The 23,345-nt window shown below is 28.9% G+C and overlaps 1 protein-coding gene across 3 annotated transcripts in view; it reads left to right on the top strand.

Moving 5' to 3' along the window:
- The window catches only part of LOC130664202 (brain tumor protein-like), a 134,544-nt gene extending 129,340 nt beyond the window's left edge, over positions 1–5,204 (top strand). For all 3 annotated transcript variants that reach the window (XM_057464031.1, XM_057464032.1, XM_057464029.1), the window contains one exon: positions 1,458–5,204. In XM_057464031.1, the coding sequence (XP_057320014.1) occupies positions 1,477–3,831 (2,355 nt within the window). In that variant the 5' untranslated portion in view covers positions 1,458–1,476 and the 3' untranslated portion in view covers positions 3,832–5,204. The remainder of the gene's footprint in view (positions 1–1,457) is intronic.
- Positions 5,205–23,345: the final 18,141 nt, after the last annotated feature.

The raw sequence follows: 23,345 nt of genomic DNA on the forward strand, positions 1-23,345 counted from the left end.
AAGCATGGAACGTTAACCCCGCGTATCTCTGTGTTGCATCGAAATTCCTGCACGAAGGTCGAAAGCCCTGATGTACAAGTAGCATAATACACATATATAATATAAGAGGTATCGTTCTTGGAGTATAAAAGCGAAAAGGAATCTTATTGCCAGAGCTTGGGTAGGCATTGGATTTAAGTTGCAGAGGCTGCTGCTGCTGTTATTGCTGCCGGTGATGTTGATGTTGATGTTGATGTTGGTGGTTTTCTTCCTGGAGACGAACCGCGGCGGTTGGTCTTTGTGTCAGGTTCGGCTTCCTTATTTCTTAGAAAAGTAAATAATAAAAAAAACTCAAAGACGTGGAGGGAATGAGGTGGTGGATGCAAGCGAAATCGTGTTTCTTGGAGTTGTTCGTTCATCGTTCTTGGTCGTCGCCACCGTAAATTTATCGGGACTCCCAAGACTGCCAAGTGGTCCGGGTTGGGCTCTAGCCAGAGTAGACAGCCATGTGTGTTAGTGTGTGAGTGTGTGGGTAAGAGAGAGTGCAGGATGATTCAATGGAGATGAGAAGTACTGTGGGAGTAGAAGGAGCGATAACCTTCAAGCTCGTGACCTTGGTCTTTCACCGCTTCTTCGTCTCTTACTCCTACTCCTTCTCGTCTTCGTCCTCGTTCATTTTTATTTTATATTTTTTTTATTTTTCTTGTGCTTCTCCGTTCGATTTGTACTCCTGGACTTGGGGTCTTTGTCTCTTGTGCTCGCAGGATGTCGGAGTGGTTGGGTGAAAGATGGCTAGGCTGGAGCGATTTAATTAAAGGGTCGAGTATCCTTGTGGTGGGTGCAGAGTGTATCGAACAGAGAACGAACGTCCTTTGGCGCGTGGGAATCTGCTCCTTCTTGAGTCCTACATTAATTCTATCTAGTCAATTTAGTCTGTCTAACGTCGCAAAATACCAGGGACACTTTCTGCCTTTATTATAAATTAAACTAATAAACATGGGGGACAGTCGTTTTAAATTTTTAAAATTCCTTACCTCAAATTTTTACTTCATTCGTTGTACAATTACATTATATAAACTTTAATAAATTATTTTCCGAGCGATTTATTATCGAAGCCATTTTAAAACAATTCTTTGAATGGTCATTGATAAGCTATTTTAATCTATAATTAAATGTTTCTGTACAAAGGAAGCTTAATTTCAATTAAAACAATAACTTTTTATTTAAATTAACAAACAATTGATCTCTACAGACAATAGAATTTCTATATTAAAAAGTTTATTATGTTTCAATCAGTTGATATTTAAACGTAATTACCACAGTAGGTTCAGATGAAAATATTGCTGTCGGTCGATATTGAATGAACAAAACGATAGTGAAATATAATGATGAAAAATCTTTTAAGAGGATTTATTTGAATGAATAATTGTTAATTATTTAAAAAATATGGTAATAAAAAAATGTTATTTTTGTTACAGGGATGCCGGTTGACTGAAGATGGCCTCCCCGACACCCTCGTTGGAATCACGCGCAAATTCCCTCGGCTCCCTGGTTTCGTTGTCCCCGGTGACCGTGAGCGGGAGCTCACCGCCAGCAAGTGACTCAGCGATCTGTGACGTCGACAGTTGTGATATCTGCCTGGACACAGGCAAACCGGGCGACGGAACTTGTAACTGTCGTCTCGGACGTGGAGTAAGGTGTACAGGTTGTAAATCAACAGAATCAGACGCAGTAGCACGTTGTTTTGATTGTGCTAATTTTCTTTGTCCCAATTGCGTAATGGCACACCAATTCATGCACTGTTTTGAGGGCCACCGGGTTCTCAATCTCGGTGACTCAAAATTAGAGGCTCACTCTGAATCCCGAGCAAATTTAATGATCACCAATGGCAGCAATGGAACGACCAATGGTGAAAAAACACTTGGCTGTTTACGTCACAAAAACGAATTACTTAAATACTTTTGTCGTTCGTGCAACCTTACTGTTTGTAAAGAGTGCACAATAAGTGACCATCCAGCCCCACTTCACGATTGCGGTCACATTTCTGAAGTCGGGTCACAGCAACTTGAAATAGTGACAAGAACAGTTGCCGATTGTCGAGCCAAAGCTTCGGAAATACGTACGGCAATAAAAGCCGCTGATCAAGGCGGTGCTAAATTACAAATCCAGTATCACAAAGCACAAAATGAAATAAATGATACCTTCCAATTTTACCGATCAATGTTGGAGGAACGCAAACAAGAATTACTTAAAGAATTGGAATCAGTATTCTCCGCCAAACAGATTTCGCTGGGTGTAGTGACGCAAAAAGCCAATGAAATGGTCGATAAAATTCAACAGACTTGTGAATTTGTTGACAGATTGACCAAGTTTACCACCGTCACCGAGGTGCTGATGGTAAAAAAAATATTGGACTCAAAACTACAGCAGTTGCTCAGCTATTCGCCTGAAATAACAAACCAGTCGGATTTGGAATTCGTCAGCAATTATCAGGCCATTCAAGTGGGTGTGAGAAATACGTTTGGTTACGTACGCAGCAGCGCTGACAGCAACAGTGTTGGACCCAGTAAACAGCCACCAATAGCACGACCAACGGCACTAACTAATGGGAACGGCGGTGGAAGCAATCCTAGCAGCGGTCCAGGCAGTGCTGGATCTCTCGGCGGTTTGTTACTAGATCGGCCTTACAGCAATGGCCTAGTGTCAACCACATCGACATGCGCATCGACCTCACCCTCGTCCTTCGAGAGCAATGTAATCTCAAAGAGGTTCAGCACGGCAAACAGCCTCGGGCCATTCTCCACCACAATCACCGATCTAAATCTAAATGGCATGAATAATCCATACGAAAAGTGGAGCAATGGAGGTGGCAGTGATGCTTACTCAGTTAACGCAAATGATCACTATGCAATAGCAAACACTAATGGCGGTGGTGGTCCAACTTCTGCAGACTCCGTCCTGGATCTTACATCGAAATTAATGTCCGCCTCAATAGTATTCCCACCAAAGTCACAAATAAAACGTCAAAAGATGATTTATCATTGTAAATTTGGAGAGTTTGGCGTCATGGAGGGACAATTTACTGAACCATCGGGTGTTGCCGTCAATGCACAAAATATTATTGTCGCTGACACGAATAATCATCGCATCCAGATATTTGACAAAGAGGGCAGATTCAAGTTTCAGTTTGGCGAGTGCGGAAAACGCGACGGACAACTTCTTTACCCGAACCGTGTTGCCGCTGTACGTCCTTCCGGTGACATAATTGTAACAGAACGCTCACCCACACATCAAATTCAAATCTACAATCAGTACGGACAGTTTGTGCGTAAATTTGGCGCGAATATTCTCCAGCATCCACGTGGTGTTACAGTTGACTCAAAGGGACGTATCGTCGTGGTCGAGTGTAAAGTAATGCGTGTTATAATATTCGATCAAAGTGGAAACGTGCTCCAGAAATTCGGATGCTCAAAGCATCTCGAGTTTCCAAACGGTGTCGTAGTAAATGACAAGCAGGAAATATTTATCAGTGACAATCGCGCTCACTGTGTTAAAGTATTTGGCTATGATGGTACTTACTTGAGGCAAATTGGCGGTGAAGGGATTACTAATTATCCAATCGGCGTTGGTATAAATGCAGCTGGTGAAATACTTATCGCTGATAATCACAATAATTTCAACTTGACAATCTTCACACAAGAAGGCCAATTAGTGTCCGCATTGGAGAGTAAAGTAAAACACGCCCAGTGCTTTGACGTTGCTCTTATGGATGACGGATCTGTAGTACTTGCCAGCAAGGATTACCGTCTCTACATCTACCGGTACATTCAAGTGCCGCCTATTGGTATGTAGAGCCGTGGGTGATGGGCCGCGACTCACCGCGACCGGACTCCGCTTAATCAAACCCACTATCATCAGCAGCAGCAGCAACAGCAGCAACAGCCGCAGCCGCTGCAACAATCACAGTCAAAAAATAATCGTGATAAGCGAACCGGTAACGTTGAGTCCAGCCCCGATACGTGCACACCGTCGGCACGTCCATCTACGAATTTAATCACCAAGACGGACATCAATCAAGATAAATTCCGACTACATCGAGTTCATCACCAGCATCATCAGCAGCAGCCGCAACCGCATCAAAATTTGCAGCAACAGCAGCAACAGCCGCAGCCACACCATTATCACCAGCATCATCAACAACAACGCACTCATAATTCCGACTCAGCTGTTAATCTGACCCGGTGGTCCAGTTTACCAGTCAGAGTCGGCAACGATCCAAAACGACTTGATCGTAGCAATGGTATTATCAACGACGAGCCGACGTTACCATCCCCAGAACCAGGATCTTCTCGACGACCGCAATTCTGCTTGGCTAGCCATCGTGCCCGTGGAAGTGACACCAGGGATTCTTAGCAGCGTCACGATTTTAAATTCCCACAATTATAATCATCATAATTATCATTATTATGATCATCTTGAGTAATAATAACAATGATTATTATTATTATTTATCATCATTATCATCATCATCATCGGTCCAATATTTAAGTAAGAAAGCGTGCGCGCTAAACTCAGCCTACTAAATGCGTATGAAGATAAAACGAGAGTATCCTTGACTGACGCACAAGACGATGCTCCGTAAGTGAAAAATGTGAGAAAAAAATAATAACAATTTTAAAAAAAAGTATATTATTTAAAACAAAATTATGTAAAATATTAAATTTAAAAATAATAATAATAAATACGATGAAAGAAAAGGCGGACTCGGACACGACCGAGACACACGTCGTACACACGCGCGAAACTTACTTGTTAATGTTGTTATAACTGAAAATACTGTTGTTGTTGTTTAGTTGTAGAGCTCGCCGCCGCTAGTCACTCCCTTTAAGCCCTTATTACCCCAATTTCCCGATAACTCGACCCGGTTCCTTAAACTTTAAAACCCAAGCTAAAACTTTATCCGAAACCAAAATTCCCAAGGATTCGAATTTTATGGATGCGGTTTATGGACCGAGTCAGGTCTTGTACTTGACAAACTCGATTCTTTATCCTCAGCTTCCCGTCTTTTTTACTCCCTCGACCCTTAGCCCGAACCCCCACCCGGCCCTTAATCATCGAAATATTTAATTTTCGTAGCGTGCCCCCGATTATTTAAAACCTCGAGAGCCTTCGTCATCAGCTGTCGTTCGTTTCGTTGTATGATCTCTGTTTATTAAAATAATTAACGCTCGCTCTCGTGTTTGCCGGAACTCTCCCAAATCTCGACTCATTTTGTTGTCAATAATTAAATTATTATTAAGTATTTAAGGCCCGCGAGATTCGTTAACGTTATTAAAGTGAGAAAATATACGAAAAAACAGATGTGAGTATTAAATAATAAGGATTTAATTAACGAGCTTCAATTACGCCATTAGTCCGTTAAAATCCTCTGTTACTTTTTTGTTGCGCCCTATAAGTTAAAAATATTTAAAAATTACCGTTCCTCAATACAAGACGCAAGTCGGTCGTTGGTAGTCACTGAGAAGGGTCCAGCGACGGCACAAGTCGTTGATTAATCATGTTAATTATTCCATTTTTTCTACGCGTTATTATTACTATTATTATTTTTTTAATATCATTATTATTAATTATTAATTAAATAAAATATATTACCTCGGATGAGAGCCCGTGGATGCGGATGGTGATACTCAAGCCCGAGATGTACGAATATTTGCATTTAGATATAAATATTTAAAAAAAAACTAATTAATTTTCACGTTAATGTTAGTAGTTTTTTAATTATCTATAACTATTACTATTATTTTAAATAAATATCTATTACTCTAGTAATAGTACATCTCCTCGTGTCTAATTGCGTGACAATCTCTCTCTATTTTCAAATATTATTATTATTTTTAAAAATTAAAACCTTTTCCAAGCGTCTGAATTGAGGAATAATTTGAGGATGTGACGAAAAAAAATTTTTATAATTAACTGTAATTATAAAAAAATTATCTGTTGGACCAAATAATTATTATTTAGAGTAAAAAAAAAAGAAATTAAATAACAATTGTTATTATTTTATTTATATTATTAATTAATATTATTATTATTTTTTTACACTAGGAATTAAATAAATAATTTTGTTCCAATCGTCTCTCCTCATCTAAGCTTAGACCTATCGTCTGTTTGATTGTTTTTTTTTAATTTTTATTTTTTATCTGTAGTGTTATTTTTTGTAGTCCGTAGTTGTAGTGAATTTTAAGTACAATTAAGGTTTGTTCTGTGCACTTAAATATTATTATTATTAATTATTATGTTTACCCCTGTTATAAATTATTAATAATAAATAAATAATTACGGTTTTCACTGCCGATTATTTTTAAATGTTTAATTAAATAATTAATGAGAATTTAAAAAATTAGTTTTTTTTTTCTCAAGCAATTAACTTGCCGCGATTTATAATTATTCAGGATTCAACAGTATATTAATTAATGAACAAATTGTGCTGTTTATTATTATTATTATTATTATTATTATTATTATTATTATTATTATTATTATTTTATTATTATTATTATTTTTCTTTCCATTATAGTATTAATATATTTTGTTGGATGAGTCACGTTAAAGTGATGTGAGATTACCTGTCACGTTGACTTCATGCATGTTTACAATTTACAATTATTATTAATTATTATTATATTATTAATTATTGTGTATTATTATTATTATGTATTATTATTATTAATTATTATTATTGCTACTATCATTGCTAGTTATTATGATTGTATTATTTTTTATTATTATATAAAAAAAAAAAGAAAAAAAAAAATTAACGAAATAAAATCTCCGTTTGCGATTTTATAATTAATGAACAAATATTTTGTTCAGTTTATGAATTTAAACAGTTTAAAATCTCAAGTGGTATTTAGTGGATTTAAAATAATTGATGAGATAATAAATATGTAATAATAAATAAATAAAATCGTAAGGTATCAATAAGACTGCGAGGCTGGCTGGCTAAAAAAGTTTACGCTTTCCATTTGGTTTAATAGTAGAGATAAAAAAAGGATAATAATGATAATGAAAATAAAAAAAATAAAAAGTTAAATAGATATTGAGTCGTTGGATCTCAAAGACGACGTTGGTCGACAGAACGGCTCTTTTTTTTTGTTAAGGAAAATGTTAAAAAAATTGGATAGGTTTTTTTGCAACCCCGAGAGTCCTGAGTCGATGTTAAGACCTTGAGTCAGGGCTCTCGGTGAATCGGTCTGGATAATTTTAAATCCCTTGGCTGAATATCCCACTGGAGATGTTGAAATGTGCGACTTGTCCCTGACGGCGCGAAAAAAAATTAACGGTAAATTGAGAGATTTTTTTTTTTTATTTTTTTACTCAATTATCATAACAATCTAATTTTTTTTTTGTAATGTCATATTTTCATTTACATGCGTGTGAATGTAGCAGACAAATTAAAAATTATTGATAAATAGAGTAAATAATTTTGAAATTAATGTGCATTTTTTTCAAATATTTTTTTAAGTATTTACTCTATTTATTTATAAACTGAAATTTAATGTCTGCTACATTTACACTCCACTCGCACTTAATTTAATAAAACAGACATTTTTTTCAAATTTATAAAATTTTCATACCACGTCCACTAATTAGTTGGGACAAAAAATTAATAATTATTTTTCTCGAGCGTAAAAAATTAGTAATCGCACATTTATAATTCATCATCCGAAACTTATATTTTTATCCGGTTATTTATCACGGCTATGATTTAAATTATAATTTTTTTCCTAAAATACTGAGTAGCAAAATAAAAAATTAAAAAAAATTACATGATTCACGCTGGAATTATTTGAAACATTTATTCATACCCATGTCCATTAAATATCACACTAAATTCCGAATAAATAGTGGCCTATAAAAAAATATTTTAAAAGCTGACGTAAAGCCAAAGATTGAATCTTAAATATATTTTTATTTTAGTTATTTTTAAAATTATTTGGCTTACATATAATTTTTTAAAAGTAAAAATTAAAATTTCACATTAATCTTTATTTAATTATTTAAATTATTAATTTAGCAGCGTGAATTATGTCTAAGTGTTGAGAAATTATTCGTTATTAATTATTGATTATTGTCATTTTTATTATTATTAATATTATTATTATTGTGTATTAATTAGTTAAGCCTTAATTGTTATGGGAAATTAAATGACAAAGAAGCCATTGATCGTCTTAAATTTTTCTGACGCCAGCTAGCCGTCGAACATCATCCCCATTAGGGGTTGGCATGTAGAATAGGAGATAGGAGAAGTTAAAATATTAAAACAAACGTTTTTTTTTAATAATAATAATTACTATTATTATTATTACTATTGATTCAAATAAATAAAAGAGAATTAAAAATAACAAAGTACATAAATCATAGTAGTTATGTTTTATACTGAGGAATAAAAAATGTTGAGCTTTGCGCAAATGCAGAATAATTTAAGAAAAAAAACTACAACGAATGTCAATCTCTTTTTTTTGTATGGTTTGTTATGTTATTATTTTTAAATAATACAACTCAATTGTTCTTAATTTAAATGTAAATCGTATTTTTGTTTGTTTTTTTAGTTATTTTTTTTTTGTTGTAAAATGCTTTTTAATAATATTTTCAGTTCATATTACATATCTTGGTGTTTTTATTTTTTTTTTAATGCATATTTTTTATGGACCTGAAGATCGGAACGTTTTGCGCGACGAAAATAAAAAAAATTTATGTAATTTAACTTCAGCTGACGTGCAAAACATTTCAGAAATTTAAATCCAGTGGGTTTTTTACTTTTCATTTGGTTTTTTTATTTTAGTTTTGTGAAAAACGTTCTGATCTTCGGGTACATATTTTTTTGTCCACGTGTGTGCAGAACCTCAATCCGTTACCGCAACCGTCTACTTCCTTTGATCAAAACTTTCTCCTAACTCCTGACTCCTGACTCCACTTTTCTCGATTTGTCTGAAAAGCTAAAGATCGATTGTAAAAATTTTTTTTTGATATATATAAAAATATGTAAAATAATGCATTTATAGATGCAATGACTTGGAATGAATTTTAAAATTATTAGTGTGGTGATTTTTACATTCCAATAGATTTACTTTTAGCTCCTTTATATTTACTTTGCATTATATGTATATGTATATTTATATTTATATCATAGATTAGTTTATTATTTTTGCTGGTATTTTAATTGCTCGGCTGTGTGTTGTACCCAAAATCCATTCCAGTGACAAGTAAGTAAACCTGTAGTGTATTTAGCTTATTTTTATTTTCTTTTAATTCTTTTAATTCACTACTAACGACTTTCTATTAATTAACACTACTGATAAACGATATTCGGTGAAAAAATCCTAAACAAAAAAAGCTTACACTGAAAAAAGTAGACTTTTTAAATTACTGTGACAATTAATAATGAACTGCTTGAGAGTTCATTAGAAAAAAAGTATTCCTTTGAATCTTGAAATTATTTAAAATAATTTTAGAAATTAGTCTGGAATTTAAAAAAAAAACATCAGAAAAATCTCAATATTTATTATAGACATCTAATAATTTTTAGGTTTTTTTTTAATACGTCAAGTTATAAAAAAAAAAAATTTCAAAAGTTGAGCCCATAGATTTTTTAAATTTCTACATGTGCATATTTTTTTATTTTCGGTAATCGAATTGTTGAAAATAAAATCAGAAAATCCTCAGTTGTCTACTGAGTCACGAATGTGAATGTAACTGATCATTGGCAATTTTTTAAATTATGAAATAAATAAAAAAAATGTAAGTAAAACAAAAATAAAAGAATGCGTGTACAGATAATTAAAAAATAAGTACGCGCATTTTTTTAAATTTCATTTTTTTTATTTACTTAAAATTTATTAATTGTTCCATATCTACTACATTTACACTCATTACTGACTTCGGGATCTTTAATATTTGTATTGACAAATTCTCAATAAAAACATGAATATTATTGATGACTAAATAGATTAATATTTGAACTTTTGTTATGATACTGAAGTTAGCCGACCTCCAATAATTTTTTAATTTTTTTTTAAACAGTAAATTATAAAAAAAAATTGCACCTGTAGTTTTTAAATTTTCTGCATATGCATTTTTTTATTTCTTGTTTTTTTGTAATTGACGTTGAAAAAATAAAATCCGAAAATTTCTAATTGTCCGCAAACTACAGGATCATACTTCTGTTCACTACTGATGATTTTGTCATCAATTACTTTACATCCTTTAATTATTGAAGTTGATTTTTTCAGTGTAAAAAAAAACTTTCTTAAGCTTTTTTTGTTTTGGATTTTTTCCAATAAAAAATTCTAATAAACTGCCAAATTTTTAATTACTATTTTAATTAGAATAATTATTTAATTACTAATATTAATGGCACTAAATCTTATTTTCTTACTTAAAATAATTCTTTAATTTTTCTAAATAAAATAATTAAAAATTTTGGCTCTGAAATCTACATCTCGGCGCGATTTAAACCAATGGCTTAATTGAAGACAATTTGTTTTTTCTAGTTATAATTTACTGTCCCCAAAAAAAAGTACAATCAAATTTACCGTGCGAAAATCGACTTAATTTTTTTTACCAGCTTTGAAAACTTCTCCATTTTCAGAGTTCGGTTAAAAAAAAAAAGTTTATGTATTTTTTTTTTATCATAGAAATATTTTGAAAAGAGTGAGCGTTATTTTATAAAACGAACGAAAAAGTAAATAAATAAAGTAAAATTTTAAAAAAGGGAAGCGACGAAATGGCGATCACGTCAAACGATCACTTTGTGTTTCCTAGCAACGGAAAATCATAAAATTTTCTTCACCAGCTGTTTAAGTCTCAAGCCGAGATTTATAAAAGTATGAGGATCTTTTAGAAAATTTTATTAAAAAAATAAATAACAAAATTTCGAGATAAATTTAACAATAAATAAAATAAAGTGACAGTTTGCGTATCGCCAATTTTTACTACACCGTAAAAAATTCCGGTAGTGAACGCGAACTAAATGCGGAGCGACTGTTTATTTATTGAATTCCGTCGGAGTGAAATTTACTCCGTAGGGATGTTTATTTTAATATTAAAAATCAGAATTTAAATAAAATCCAAATCATTCCAATGAAAAGACAAACTCCCATTTAGTTCGTATGCGGGGTAATTTTCTGAAAAACTCCGAAATTTCGGTTGAATTCGGATTTGAATAAAAATCCGTAATCATTCCGATTTTTTACGGTGTAGAGCGCGGGTGTTTTGAATTTAAAATAAGGCAAAAAAAAATAACGGCGGTGATCGAGGGTTACTACACTATTTATCTCTAATAATAATGATAAAATAAATTAAATGGATAAATAAAACTTAATAATAAAAAAAAAAAAAAAAATAACTACTTGCATTCTGGCGCTCGGCAAATGAATTACTGGTTATAACGACGTTTTTTAGGTATTTAGCGTTCGGATAGATGACATATATATTTTTGTACGTTCGCATGTGTATGTACCGAGTACGCTGAATTGCAAGATAATTATTTGAGTGATGGATTAAGATTGACAAGTTGATAAGTTAATTGTAAGACGTGCGTTGATAGCTCTAGAAGTGTAGGATAAAAATAAAATATTTAAATTTTAATAATAAAATAAAACCCGAGACATTTTAGGCTCGTATTATAAATAAAATGGAGCTTGATAACCGACGGGCGGCGATCTCTTTGACAATTACACTCTTCCTGGGCCCAAGTACTTTAAAAATAAAAAAAAAGTAAATAACGATTGGAAGGAGTCGAGTGATTTTAAAATTAAATTCAACGGGATTAATAAATAAGAGTGATTATTATCATTAACAGATCAAAGGGTTTTAAAATTGAATAATGACTAATAAGTTTAAATTAATATTTTTAAACTGTACCGCTCCATATTGTTGCATGCTTAGTTATCGTATAGCGATTTATGATGCCTATTAACGGTATTAAATATTAATAATAACAATAATATTATTTTAATCGCTTGTAGGATCGTTAACAATAGAATCTAAGGTTATATATATATATATGTATAAAAATATATATACTAACAATTAATAATTACTCTAAGTAAAACTACTTATCTGATGATAAAATAATCTCATAACGTTTAAATGCTTTTCGTATTATTGCGAGATAATATTTTTTCTTACGGCGTTCAAATGCCCGCCATTTTAAATAAACGAAGCGCGGCCATTTTAAGCGACACAATAATGGTTAAGATAAAATATTATCTCAAATACTATGACCGCGGCCATTTTAAATTCGACCAATTATTGTATCACCCTGTATAGTATATTCAGCGTTAATTATTTTATTACGCGACAACAGGAAAAATAACACGACCATAATGGTTATGGAGGTTAAATTATTTATTTATTAAAATAAAAAAAATCTATATATGTATGATATGATATGACATATGAGGAGCATGCGTTAAGTGAGACAGCGTCGATATCAGAAACACACAAAGCCACACGCACACTTAAATAATTTATCCACCCACTCCTTAATTATAAAACTACCCTCGTCCTTACAATACCCTTTGATGTTTAAGAGCCTAGGCATATTATCAAAGTTAATTATTCTGTGACTCGCTTTAATATTTAGACTTTTCGTAACAATTGTTTGACGTGAGTCAATTGTCTGGTGGCACGTGACTACATATATATATATATATATTTATACATATAATTATGTCAGTGTAACATTAAAAAAAAACATTTACTATTTGTTAGCACGAACTGTTTTATTTAAATATGTTTTTATTGTTGCCGTAAATGTAAATTAATTATTACTATTATTTATATGGGTTAGTTACGAAAGTTTTAATACAAAAGCGAGTCACGTGATTTAAAAAATGAAACAAAAAATATAATATACTTAAGAAACGCATGCTTTAATCTTCGGTAAGACTGACAAATCAAAGTAAATATGAAAGGGATGAAGTACTTCAGCTCTTAAATTTTTTTAACAAAATGGTAAAATGCAAAAGTTATACTTTAATGCTTCACTAAATAACAATCAATCAATCAAATAGAGACAAAAAATATAAATAATTGCCTGGGAATACTTTAAGGAGTTTATTTATTTGCATCACTTGTTACATATACAAGCAACAAATATATTATTTATTATTTATAAATAAACTAAACAAAGAGAATCGAAAATAAAAAAAAAATAAAATAATAAGTTGGCAATAATTTTAAGTATGTACAGACTTGTAACCAATTTAGCGTATTTACTGATAAATTCATTTATAGAATAGCATTTGTTTATATATGCATGATGATAAACGTTAATTAAATGAACTATAAGTCTAAATAATTAGAATAGGTTTAAAAAAAAAATATTTAAATTTAAAATGAAACGATCCCAAAGCAACTCAATAAGTCAGGAGAAATTTCTCCATTATTTTTTAATTAGTTTTTATTTTATTATTAATTTATTTCACGGACAAAACATACGCGCATTACAATGTAAGAGTATAATAATAATAATAATAATAATAATAACGTTAATTAATTTAAGATTTAAAATCTAATAATACCAAGTTATGAAAACTAAAATACTGAAAAAAATTAAAAAAAAAAAAATTGAAAGTAGGGTTGTAGTATTTATAAGTCGATTATTTTTTGTGGCAAATAATCGTGATGCCGCCCGTCATCTTGTTATAATTAATATTTATTATTATCATTATCATAATTATTATTAAATTGTAAGCACATTTATTTGTATGATTAAATGTCTAGTCATGGCCTCTAAAAATAACTTAATATAGTTGACAAAAAAAAATATTTAAAAAAACGAAAAAAAAAAAAAAAAAAAAAAATTAAAAAAATATATAAAAAAAAAAAGTCATAAATATATCAAATTGGGGTGCAGGGATACCAGTTGGAGAAAAATATGAAAGATCATCAAATTTAAAATTATGAATTATTAATTAATAAATTAATGACTTGATGTCATAATTATTTATTATAATTATCAGTTGTCAAATTTTTTCATTAAAAATTGAGAAAAAAAAATATGATAAATTTTATATATTTATTAATTAACTATTATTAAATTAACGTTGATTAATGTCAATATTTTTTATTATTATTATTATTAAATAATTAATCGAGGCACAATCGATCGATATATTACGTACTATTAATTTTTTTAATTATATTATTATTTATTAATTAATTAATTAATTAATTAAATTATTTAAAAAAAATTATTCTGCACGTCATTAACGACCACGTGGTTATTAAATATATTTTTTCATTTTTATTAATTATTAATTACTTATTAATTATTATTACCTTAATAAATGGTAATTATTTATTACTTGATTATATTTAATAAAATATATAATAATTTTATATTAAATCATTGAATTATTATCGTGATTATCACTGTAGGTTATATATATATATTTATAAAAAAAAAAAATCTATTAATTAAAGAAGGGATATTACTAAAGTGTTTAGGATATGGCTGAAAAAAATAAAAATTAAAATGTCGTGATAAAAAAAAAAGATTTTTGTGACAGTTGTGAGAAGTGATGACCGTTGTTTGATAATTTTTGAATAGTTAGAAACACGTGGGTCTTGGTTTTAAAAAAAAAATTACGATGTACATGGAATTTGTAAAATCGATACGATCTGTTACAGTAGACCCACGTTGTCGGATTAGATATATGTATTTTTTTAAATTTTGACAAAAATATTAAAAATGACAAAAAAAAAAATTAATAATAATAATAATATAAATCTGGGAACAGAAATATTTGTAGGAATTCGTATGTATCAACCGTGTAACGGACATATATATGATATTTTAATGCTTGTATATCGTTGTGCTCGAGGCTTATGAAAAATAATAATAAAAGATGAGGAGAGGGATAAGGAGAAGAAAGGAGTAATAAAAATTAATTTGTAAATCTTTTATGTTTTCTTTTGATGAAAAATAATGAAATGTCAAAAGTCCACGTTGCGGATAAAGTAAGACCGAGATTTAGAGCGAAAACGTGGAAAAAATAATAATTATTATTAGTATTTTATGATAATAATAATAATAGTAATAATAATAATAATAATAATAATAATAATAATAATAATAATAATAATAATAATATATAAGAAAAAAATATCTGGTTAATTTTATTGCGGGATTTAAATGTTTAAAATTTATGAGAAGGAACAACGAAATGGATGAAATTTTTTTTTTCTATGGAAATCTTTTTTGGGATTAAAAATTTAGCATTTGATTTCGCGAATTAAAAGCTTGAGATTCTGGTGACTCGGACGAAAATAATGAGTAAAGTAATTCAGGGATAAAGTCTAAAAGAAATAAAAATAAAGAAGGCAATGAAAGAGAATTTAAAATAAAATAAAAAAAAAATAAACCAGTACCTAAAAATCTCGTGATACAAATGTCTAAAAAAAATCTAAAATAAAAATTCAAAGTGTAGAAATGGCCGTTGTTGTTTAAATGAAAATAAAGTCTGCCGAGCTCGTTCCAATAGATTCTCCGTGTTATATTTGTAAAGTGTTATTAATCGTTGAATGTTGTGATTGTGAATTAAAATAATTAAAAGAAAAAGTAATTATTAAAATACAAGTGCATTTTTATCGTCTCCAGAAAATAAAATAATATTTATTAAAAAAATAATTGTAAAGAAAATAAAGTATAACTCACACATTGTACGAGCACTTGAATCTTGAGCTTTTAAATTGGATTTTTTTTTTTTTCATAAATTTAAATTCAAATATTAATTTTCGAATTTCAGTTACGAGCACGACGAAAAAATAATTTCATGTCAATTACCGAGGATACGATTAATTTTTTTTCTAAAAAAAAATTTACTTCTGTTTTTGCATTTTTTATATTCACGTCAAATAATTTGACATAAAATTATTTTTTAAAAAATTACCGTCTACTTTTAATTAAAGTTAAGAAAAAAATCAGTAGAAATATCCGCGCTTGGTCATACGTTACTACAGTCCAGTCGCGTTATAAGTCCGCCGACATATTTCTTGGAAGACATTTCCCCTCCATTCCCCACACGCTTGAAAAGTAGGGGAAGTGTGAATTACGATGATACTAAAGTTAGCAGACAATTACCAATTTTTGAATTTTTTTTTCCACAATTTGATTGAAAAAAAAAAAATAAATAACAATATGCACATGTAGAAAATTCAAAAAACTATACGCGCAATTTTTTAAATACTTTTTTTTTTATAATCTGTCATGTGTAAAAAAATTCAAAAATTATCAGACGGCGGCGAACTTCAGTGTCATGTGAGTTACGGCGTTCAACTGCTGAGCAGAAGTGGGGGTACAGGAATTCTTAGAATTATTTTCCCCTACACCCCTGTAGGCGGACTTATAACGCGATTCGACTGTAAATTATTTTGATTAACTGTTAATTTAACGTTAAAAAAAAATTAAAATTAAAAATTGTTGTGATTAAACAATTATTTGGTGATGATTAAATATCAATAGTTAGATAACACTTGAGGATGATCAGAATATGTTTAAAAAAAATTGAAAATTAAAATGTTAAAATGTATGGATAATCATAAGTATAATTAATGAATTAATAATAACATATAACAAAACTAATAATAATAAATAATAGTCGAAAAAAAAAATTTTATCAATTTACTAATAAGACTTAACAATAAATATTAATCTGCATGTAATTTCTATAGTGTTTGTATATGTATTTTTTCATTGACTGCGTTTTGCTCATGTTGGAAAAATTTGACGGGGGTTACGCGTTGTTGAATTTAATACCGAGAGCATGCAAGACGAGTTATTATTATTGTTTTTTTTCCCCTAAAGCCAAAATAAAATAATATCCGAGCGTAAAATAAAAAATAAAAAAAAAACATATTTAAAATAATAATAATAATAACAGTCATGTTAACTACTGAGAGTATTTTATTTTTTTTATTTGGTAGATGTGAAAGCAATCGATTGCGTTTATTATCGCGCTGATTTGATGACGGATATCGAAGGCCAAAATGTTAAAAAAAAAATAAAATAAAAAACAAATAAATATCAAATGTATAAGTACGTTTGGTAAAAGTGATTTTAAAATTAAATTTTAAAAATAAAGTCGTACCGCATGCACTCATTGTTACGCAACGGACTGTGATCTTCGCAATCGCTTTCTATCATCCTCCTCTGGCTAGAAAAAAATACAAAAAAAAAAAAAACAAGTCATTAATCCATACTCAGTTGCACTTAATACCCGATAATTTATGATCCTGAAGTTAACAGACGATTAACAATTTTTGAAATTTTTTTTTCAATAAATAAATGACAAAAAAAAAAAAAACTAAAAATATGCACACGTAGAAAATTTGAAAATCTGTTGGTGCATTTTCTTAAAATTTTTTTTTTCTTCCTAAGATCGTTTTGAAAAGAAACCAAAAATTTTTAGTCGGCTAATTTCATGAACCTGAAGTTAACAGACAGTTAACAATTTTTGGATTTTTTTTTTAACAAATCAATTACGAAAAAATAAAAAACTAAAAATATGCACATGTAGAAAATTTTGAAAACTACAGGAACAATTTTTTCAAAAATTTTTTTTTCAATAATTTATCGTTTAAAAAAAATTCAAAAATTAATAGACGTCGGCTAACTTCAGTATCATTAATTTATGATTCTGAAGTTAACGGACGATTAAAAATTTTTGAACTTTTTTTTTCAACAAATAAATGACAAAAAAAAAAAACTGAAAATATGCACACGTAGAAAATTTGAAAATCTATTGGTGCATTTTTTTTTTTTTTATTTTTTTTCTTCATAGTATCGTTTTGAAAAGAAACCAAAAATTTTTAGACGTTGGCTAACTTCAGTATCATGATAATTTAACGTCAGGAAAATCAATAATTATTTAAATTCAAATTTAAAAACTATTTGATTACAATAGAGTCCAAAAATAAATAATAAAAAAAAAAATAAAGACGTTTAGAGACGGTGATTGCTGAGTATATGAAAAGCTGAATAAATTAAAAGGGGAGGATTAATGAGGGAAAAAAATGAATAAAAAATAAATTATGAAATATATAAAATGTTTATCGAGGTTCAATATTGTTAAACTCTAGTCTTCTGACGCCGTGATTTAATTTTATTTTTATTAAAATATCAATTGTAATTTTTCATAATCGCGTTATTTATCACAATTAAGAAAGCACACGTAAAATAAATAATAATAATGATAATTGATAAGTTAACGTGAGAAGTGTTTTAGAGCTCACAATACGATTTTAGAATGGATAATGCTAAAAATTACTAAAAATTGCCAATGGATGTGAATACAATGGAAGAAATTAAAAAATAAAATAACACTAATTTTAAAAACAAAATATATATATCTACAAAATATGTTACGGTGTAATTAATTGAGCAGTTACTCATAAATTACGATGATCAAAGCCCCAATTGAATTATATATATTTATTTTATCTATTAATTAATTAATTAGTACATTATGTAATTGCATACTTTAATTTGAGAATACAGAAAAAAAAGTATATAAATGGTAGAATTATTATAATTTAATTTGGTAAATATTATTAGGATAGGCTGCGAGCACGAATAATGCGAGTGTCTTTATAACAATTCAAAATAATAAATATTTAAAATAAAACGAATGTGAACTGTAATTGAACACCAAAACTGTAACGATATAATTCTCAAAATTCTCATTTGACTCAATAAATTGATCACTGAGAGTCCATAATTTATAAAATAATTGATTTTTAAATAGATAAAAATTGCATAAGCATTATAATTAAATGCTAATTTTAAAAATAATAATTAAAAATTAAACAAAAAATATTTAAGGTTAATGAAGGAACAATTCCGTTATTACCGAGAATCAAATTCCGTCTTTGTGCTTTTACAAAGCGTCGGTTCTTTCTCTCTGCTTAACATCTAATCTCATGCTTAATAATCAATAATTAATTATTAATTATTTATACGTCAAAATATAAAAAAAAACGTTTATGAAAATTTTTTTTTTAAATAAATTGCACCGACCAATTTTTCACTTAAATAAATTAAGCTAAATAAAGTATTCGTTTATTGACAACTTTAATGTACTTTTTAATTGCCGGAAAATTTTTTCACTTTAATCAAAAGTAATAGTACTAATAACTAATAATAATTATTATTAAAAAAATAAAACTGAACCAGACGAGTCAATTGTTTAAGCATACGCCTTCAATAGACATTTTTTTAAACAATATTTAATAAAAAAAAAAAAAATAAAAAAAATTATTAATCAACATACTCACACGCTTTGATGCATGATACACACTTATATACATGTATATAGTAATTATAAAACTAAAAAAAAAATTAACATTCGTATAAAAATGTCCATGTAGTTGCTTTAGTGTTAATTATTAATTAATTAATATAATTAATAAATTGTTTCATTTGTATAATTATATAAAGTTATACTTTAGTCATTAGCAAGTGTTAAAGTGTCGGTTAAATATTTCTGAGTGTTTCCACAAAGTACTCAGCCAGGAGTAGTCATAAAAAATTTCAAGTGTCTGCTAAATTAAATTACGTACACAGTTAGAAATTTTGTGTATTTGTGTTAGAAAATTATTCGGTTAAATTTTTTGTGTTGATTTTTAACACAGAAATCTGTTAATTCAACACAAACCGTTTGTTATTTTACTTTAACAGCCCTGATTAAACAACCGAACTCGATCGAATTAAACAGAATTAAATTTTTAATTCAGATAAATTCTGTTAATTCGGTACCTAACTTAAAAATGAATTCTGTCTAATTCGGCAGGATTACCAGAATTTGTCCAAATTAAAACGAATTTAAATAGTTCTATTCGGTTTAATTCTGATTAATTCGAAAATAAACCTTCAATTTCTGGTTCTGAATCCGAATCAAACTGAATTAAAACGAATTTGAAATTTTTAAATCGGTTTTATTCTGTTTAATTTAAATTCAAATTTTCAATTCAGTTGAATTCTGTTTTGCAGAATTCGACAGAATATAACAGAATTAAAATTTTTAATTTGGTCGAATTCAGTTGTTTAATCAGGGAGATTTTTTATGTTAAATGATTGGAAAATCTATGATGTAACACATTTCTTGTGTTATTCGAAAGTTTACACCAAATTTGTGTTGTTTGACTATACGTTTCCACGAGATTTTTCATTACTATAACCAAGCAAAGCATTGTCTGCAGGGAAATTTGGATTATAATTTATTTACAATTAAACATATTCATTTTACAATTAAATTTCGATAACCTTCATACCTTTGTGACCTGGTTCAATTGTTCGCTAAATTGACATAAGTTCTACTAAGGGTAGATCAGTATATTTGAGTTGGTTAGGTTATGTGCTTATGTTTATTAGTTGATTTTAACACGACAAATGGGTTAAATTTACACAAATGTTCTGTTTAATGTACACAAATTTTCTATCAAAAGAACAGATTTTATGCGTTCAATTTTATTTAACATAAAATTTGTGTTAAAGATCAACACAAAAATTTGTGTAGACCGTTTGCAACAGACGATTTGTGTTTAATTTAACACAAAATTTCTAACTGTGTACAATAAACTAACTCATACAAAAGTAAAAATAAAAACAATGTAACTTGTTTTCAAAAATCGGATACGGAGTTTAATATTTTTTTCCTAAGTCAACTTTGATATTTTTCGCTTACGTAACATTTGAATTTATCTGCACATGTCAATAGATCGATTTAAACTATCAAGCACAAGTGCTTGTTTGACGTTTGCGTGTAACTTTACTACGATAACGATAACGTCATATATATATACATATATATATGAATGTTTATACTCGGTAGATATTCTATATATTTTTTAGTCCAATATTTTTTTAACTTTTTTATCGTCTTGTTTCCATGTCTCGAGTTTTCTACTGTAGTTTCAATCCACCCTATCAGTTGGCATTCGTGTCACTCCCTTTTATCTCACCAAACCACTCGGTCGTTTCGTCTTCGATCCGCCAATTATCCCTGCTTCGATGTTCACTTGACTTTTATGATGATAAAAAATAATACTACCGTACAAAAAATAATAAAAATATCCTGGAAAATAAAATCACCGATAAAGAAAAGTAACATACGATAATTGGAAAATTGTAACGACTTTTTGACACTTGGATAAATGGCTAAAAATAATAATAATAATAACAATAATATTAATATTAATAATAATGATAATAATAATAAAGTAATAATAAAAATAAGAGAGAGACAACAGTGAAAGATGTTTTTTGCTGATCTGTTATCGATAGGGTATTAAATAAAATCAACCCTTGGTATAATAATTTTATTTTTTCTATGAACGCTTCTGTGTACACTGTGCCAGTACTCTCTCGTTAAAAAAACTAATTAACCCATAAAATATATCATTAGAATATATAACTAGTCTTGTAGTATCAAAAAATAAATGATACTTTTGTAGTAATTAGTAAAAGTTATTGTCTACTTAAAATCAATTATTTTAAATTAATAAACTAGTGAGTAAATTTTAAAAAAAATGAAAATCGGCTAATTTATAAAATTTATTTCATCGTCGGTAGATCGAAACACCGGTAGGCAATCCCGCGATGACGTGTGTAGCTTAGCAATAGTGGACGTAGGTTATAATTCGATCCCTAATCGAAGCCACCCCGAAACCCACATTCCCTTTCGTGCGCTTAATTAAGCGATAATCATTTTTCTTTTTTTTTTCGTTTCAATGCACAATTATCTATTTTTTTTAGAAACGCTACATACTCTAATTACTCCCCCACGCATCTGACACACAAACACACACACACTTTCATAAATATATATCTTTTTAATTACATTAAACATAAATAATGCAAGTGTCTCTGCAATGCCTTGTATTAATTATCATTTGCACGTACACATGAAAAATTATATCGCACTCAATTATTTATTTTGAATAATAAATATAACCATGTACGCACATTTGCACGATAATTATTATTGTATTTATTAATTATTAATATTTATAATAACAAAAAATTATACAAAATAATTAATCAATCATTAATTAATAATCATTAATATAAGTTGTTATTAATAATACACGTATTTTTGTGTCTTTTATTCATAAGAATTTCACGTAATTAAATTTTAATTGTTTACAATCCATAAAGTTATAATTGTTGCAGTTGGGGCGTCATTTGTACTTGAAGTAAAAGAAAAAAAAATAAAATAAAATAATAAATAACGTTAAAGTTACGTTGGATAATTCATTTATCCTCGGCATGGCAGATTAACTTCCACTTCCGTGTCCCGCGATTCAATAATCGCGGAGTCTATTTATCTTTAAATCAAGCGAATTCAAAATTATATAACCGGGTAGAAAAATTTGATCTGATTTTAGTCAAATTAGATTGTATTTGAACTAGATTTGTCTTTAGATTTTTATAAAAATTTTGAGCTGTTTTTGATCTAAAGATCATCAAAAACATACTGAAAATTATAGACAAAGTCTAATTTGGGACTGGATAAAACTAAAAGAAGGCAAAATATTTGGAGAAAAAAGTCCAATTTTGATCTACTTTCTAAAAACGAATTAGTGAAAATCACGTGACAATGTTTGGCAGTGAATAGTTACTTATTGCTAGTGAAAAGTATACCACTGTTTTAATTAGTAACATACTTTTCACCAGTAAGCAGTGGCTAGTCACTATTTTCACTATTTCAAATTTAAGAGAGTACAGGCGGCTAAAACCAGACTTACAATCATTGAAAACAAGTCTGAAAATAGTTTGAATAAGGAATAGTACAGACAAAACTCGATTAAATTTCACATGTTACTTGAATAGAAATACTTTTTAAACATAAATAAGTGAAATAAGCGAATTTTCCCTAATTCTGAGTGCCAACCGAACCACTTTTTGAAATAAATGGTTCGGTTTGCACTTGAAATTAGTGAATACTCACATATTTTAACTTATTTATGTTTAGAGAGTAACTTAAAATTTTTATTTGATTTAAAACAGATCAAATTTATCGACCCGGTTAAGTGAACGTATTACAAAATTCTGTGTAATGTGCACTCGATTAACCAAATCATAAATTTATTGTGAGTAAATAAAAAAACTATAGATGCCCTCTCTATAAATATATCAAAATTGATACCATGACTTGCGAGAAGCGCCGCTAGTGACGCCATCTAACAGAGTTGCTAAGCAGCCTTCAAAATATATCCATATATTTTTAAATGTTACGTTAATATGAAAATTAGTTAATAAAAACTTCTCCGTTAATAAGTTTTGGTAATTAACGACT

This window comes from Microplitis mediator, chromosome 2 (assembly GCF_029852145.1).
Source record: "Microplitis mediator isolate UGA2020A chromosome 2, iyMicMedi2.1, whole genome shotgun sequence".
NCBI classification, from domain to species: domain Eukaryota; kingdom Metazoa; phylum Arthropoda; class Insecta; order Hymenoptera; family Braconidae; genus Microplitis; species Microplitis mediator.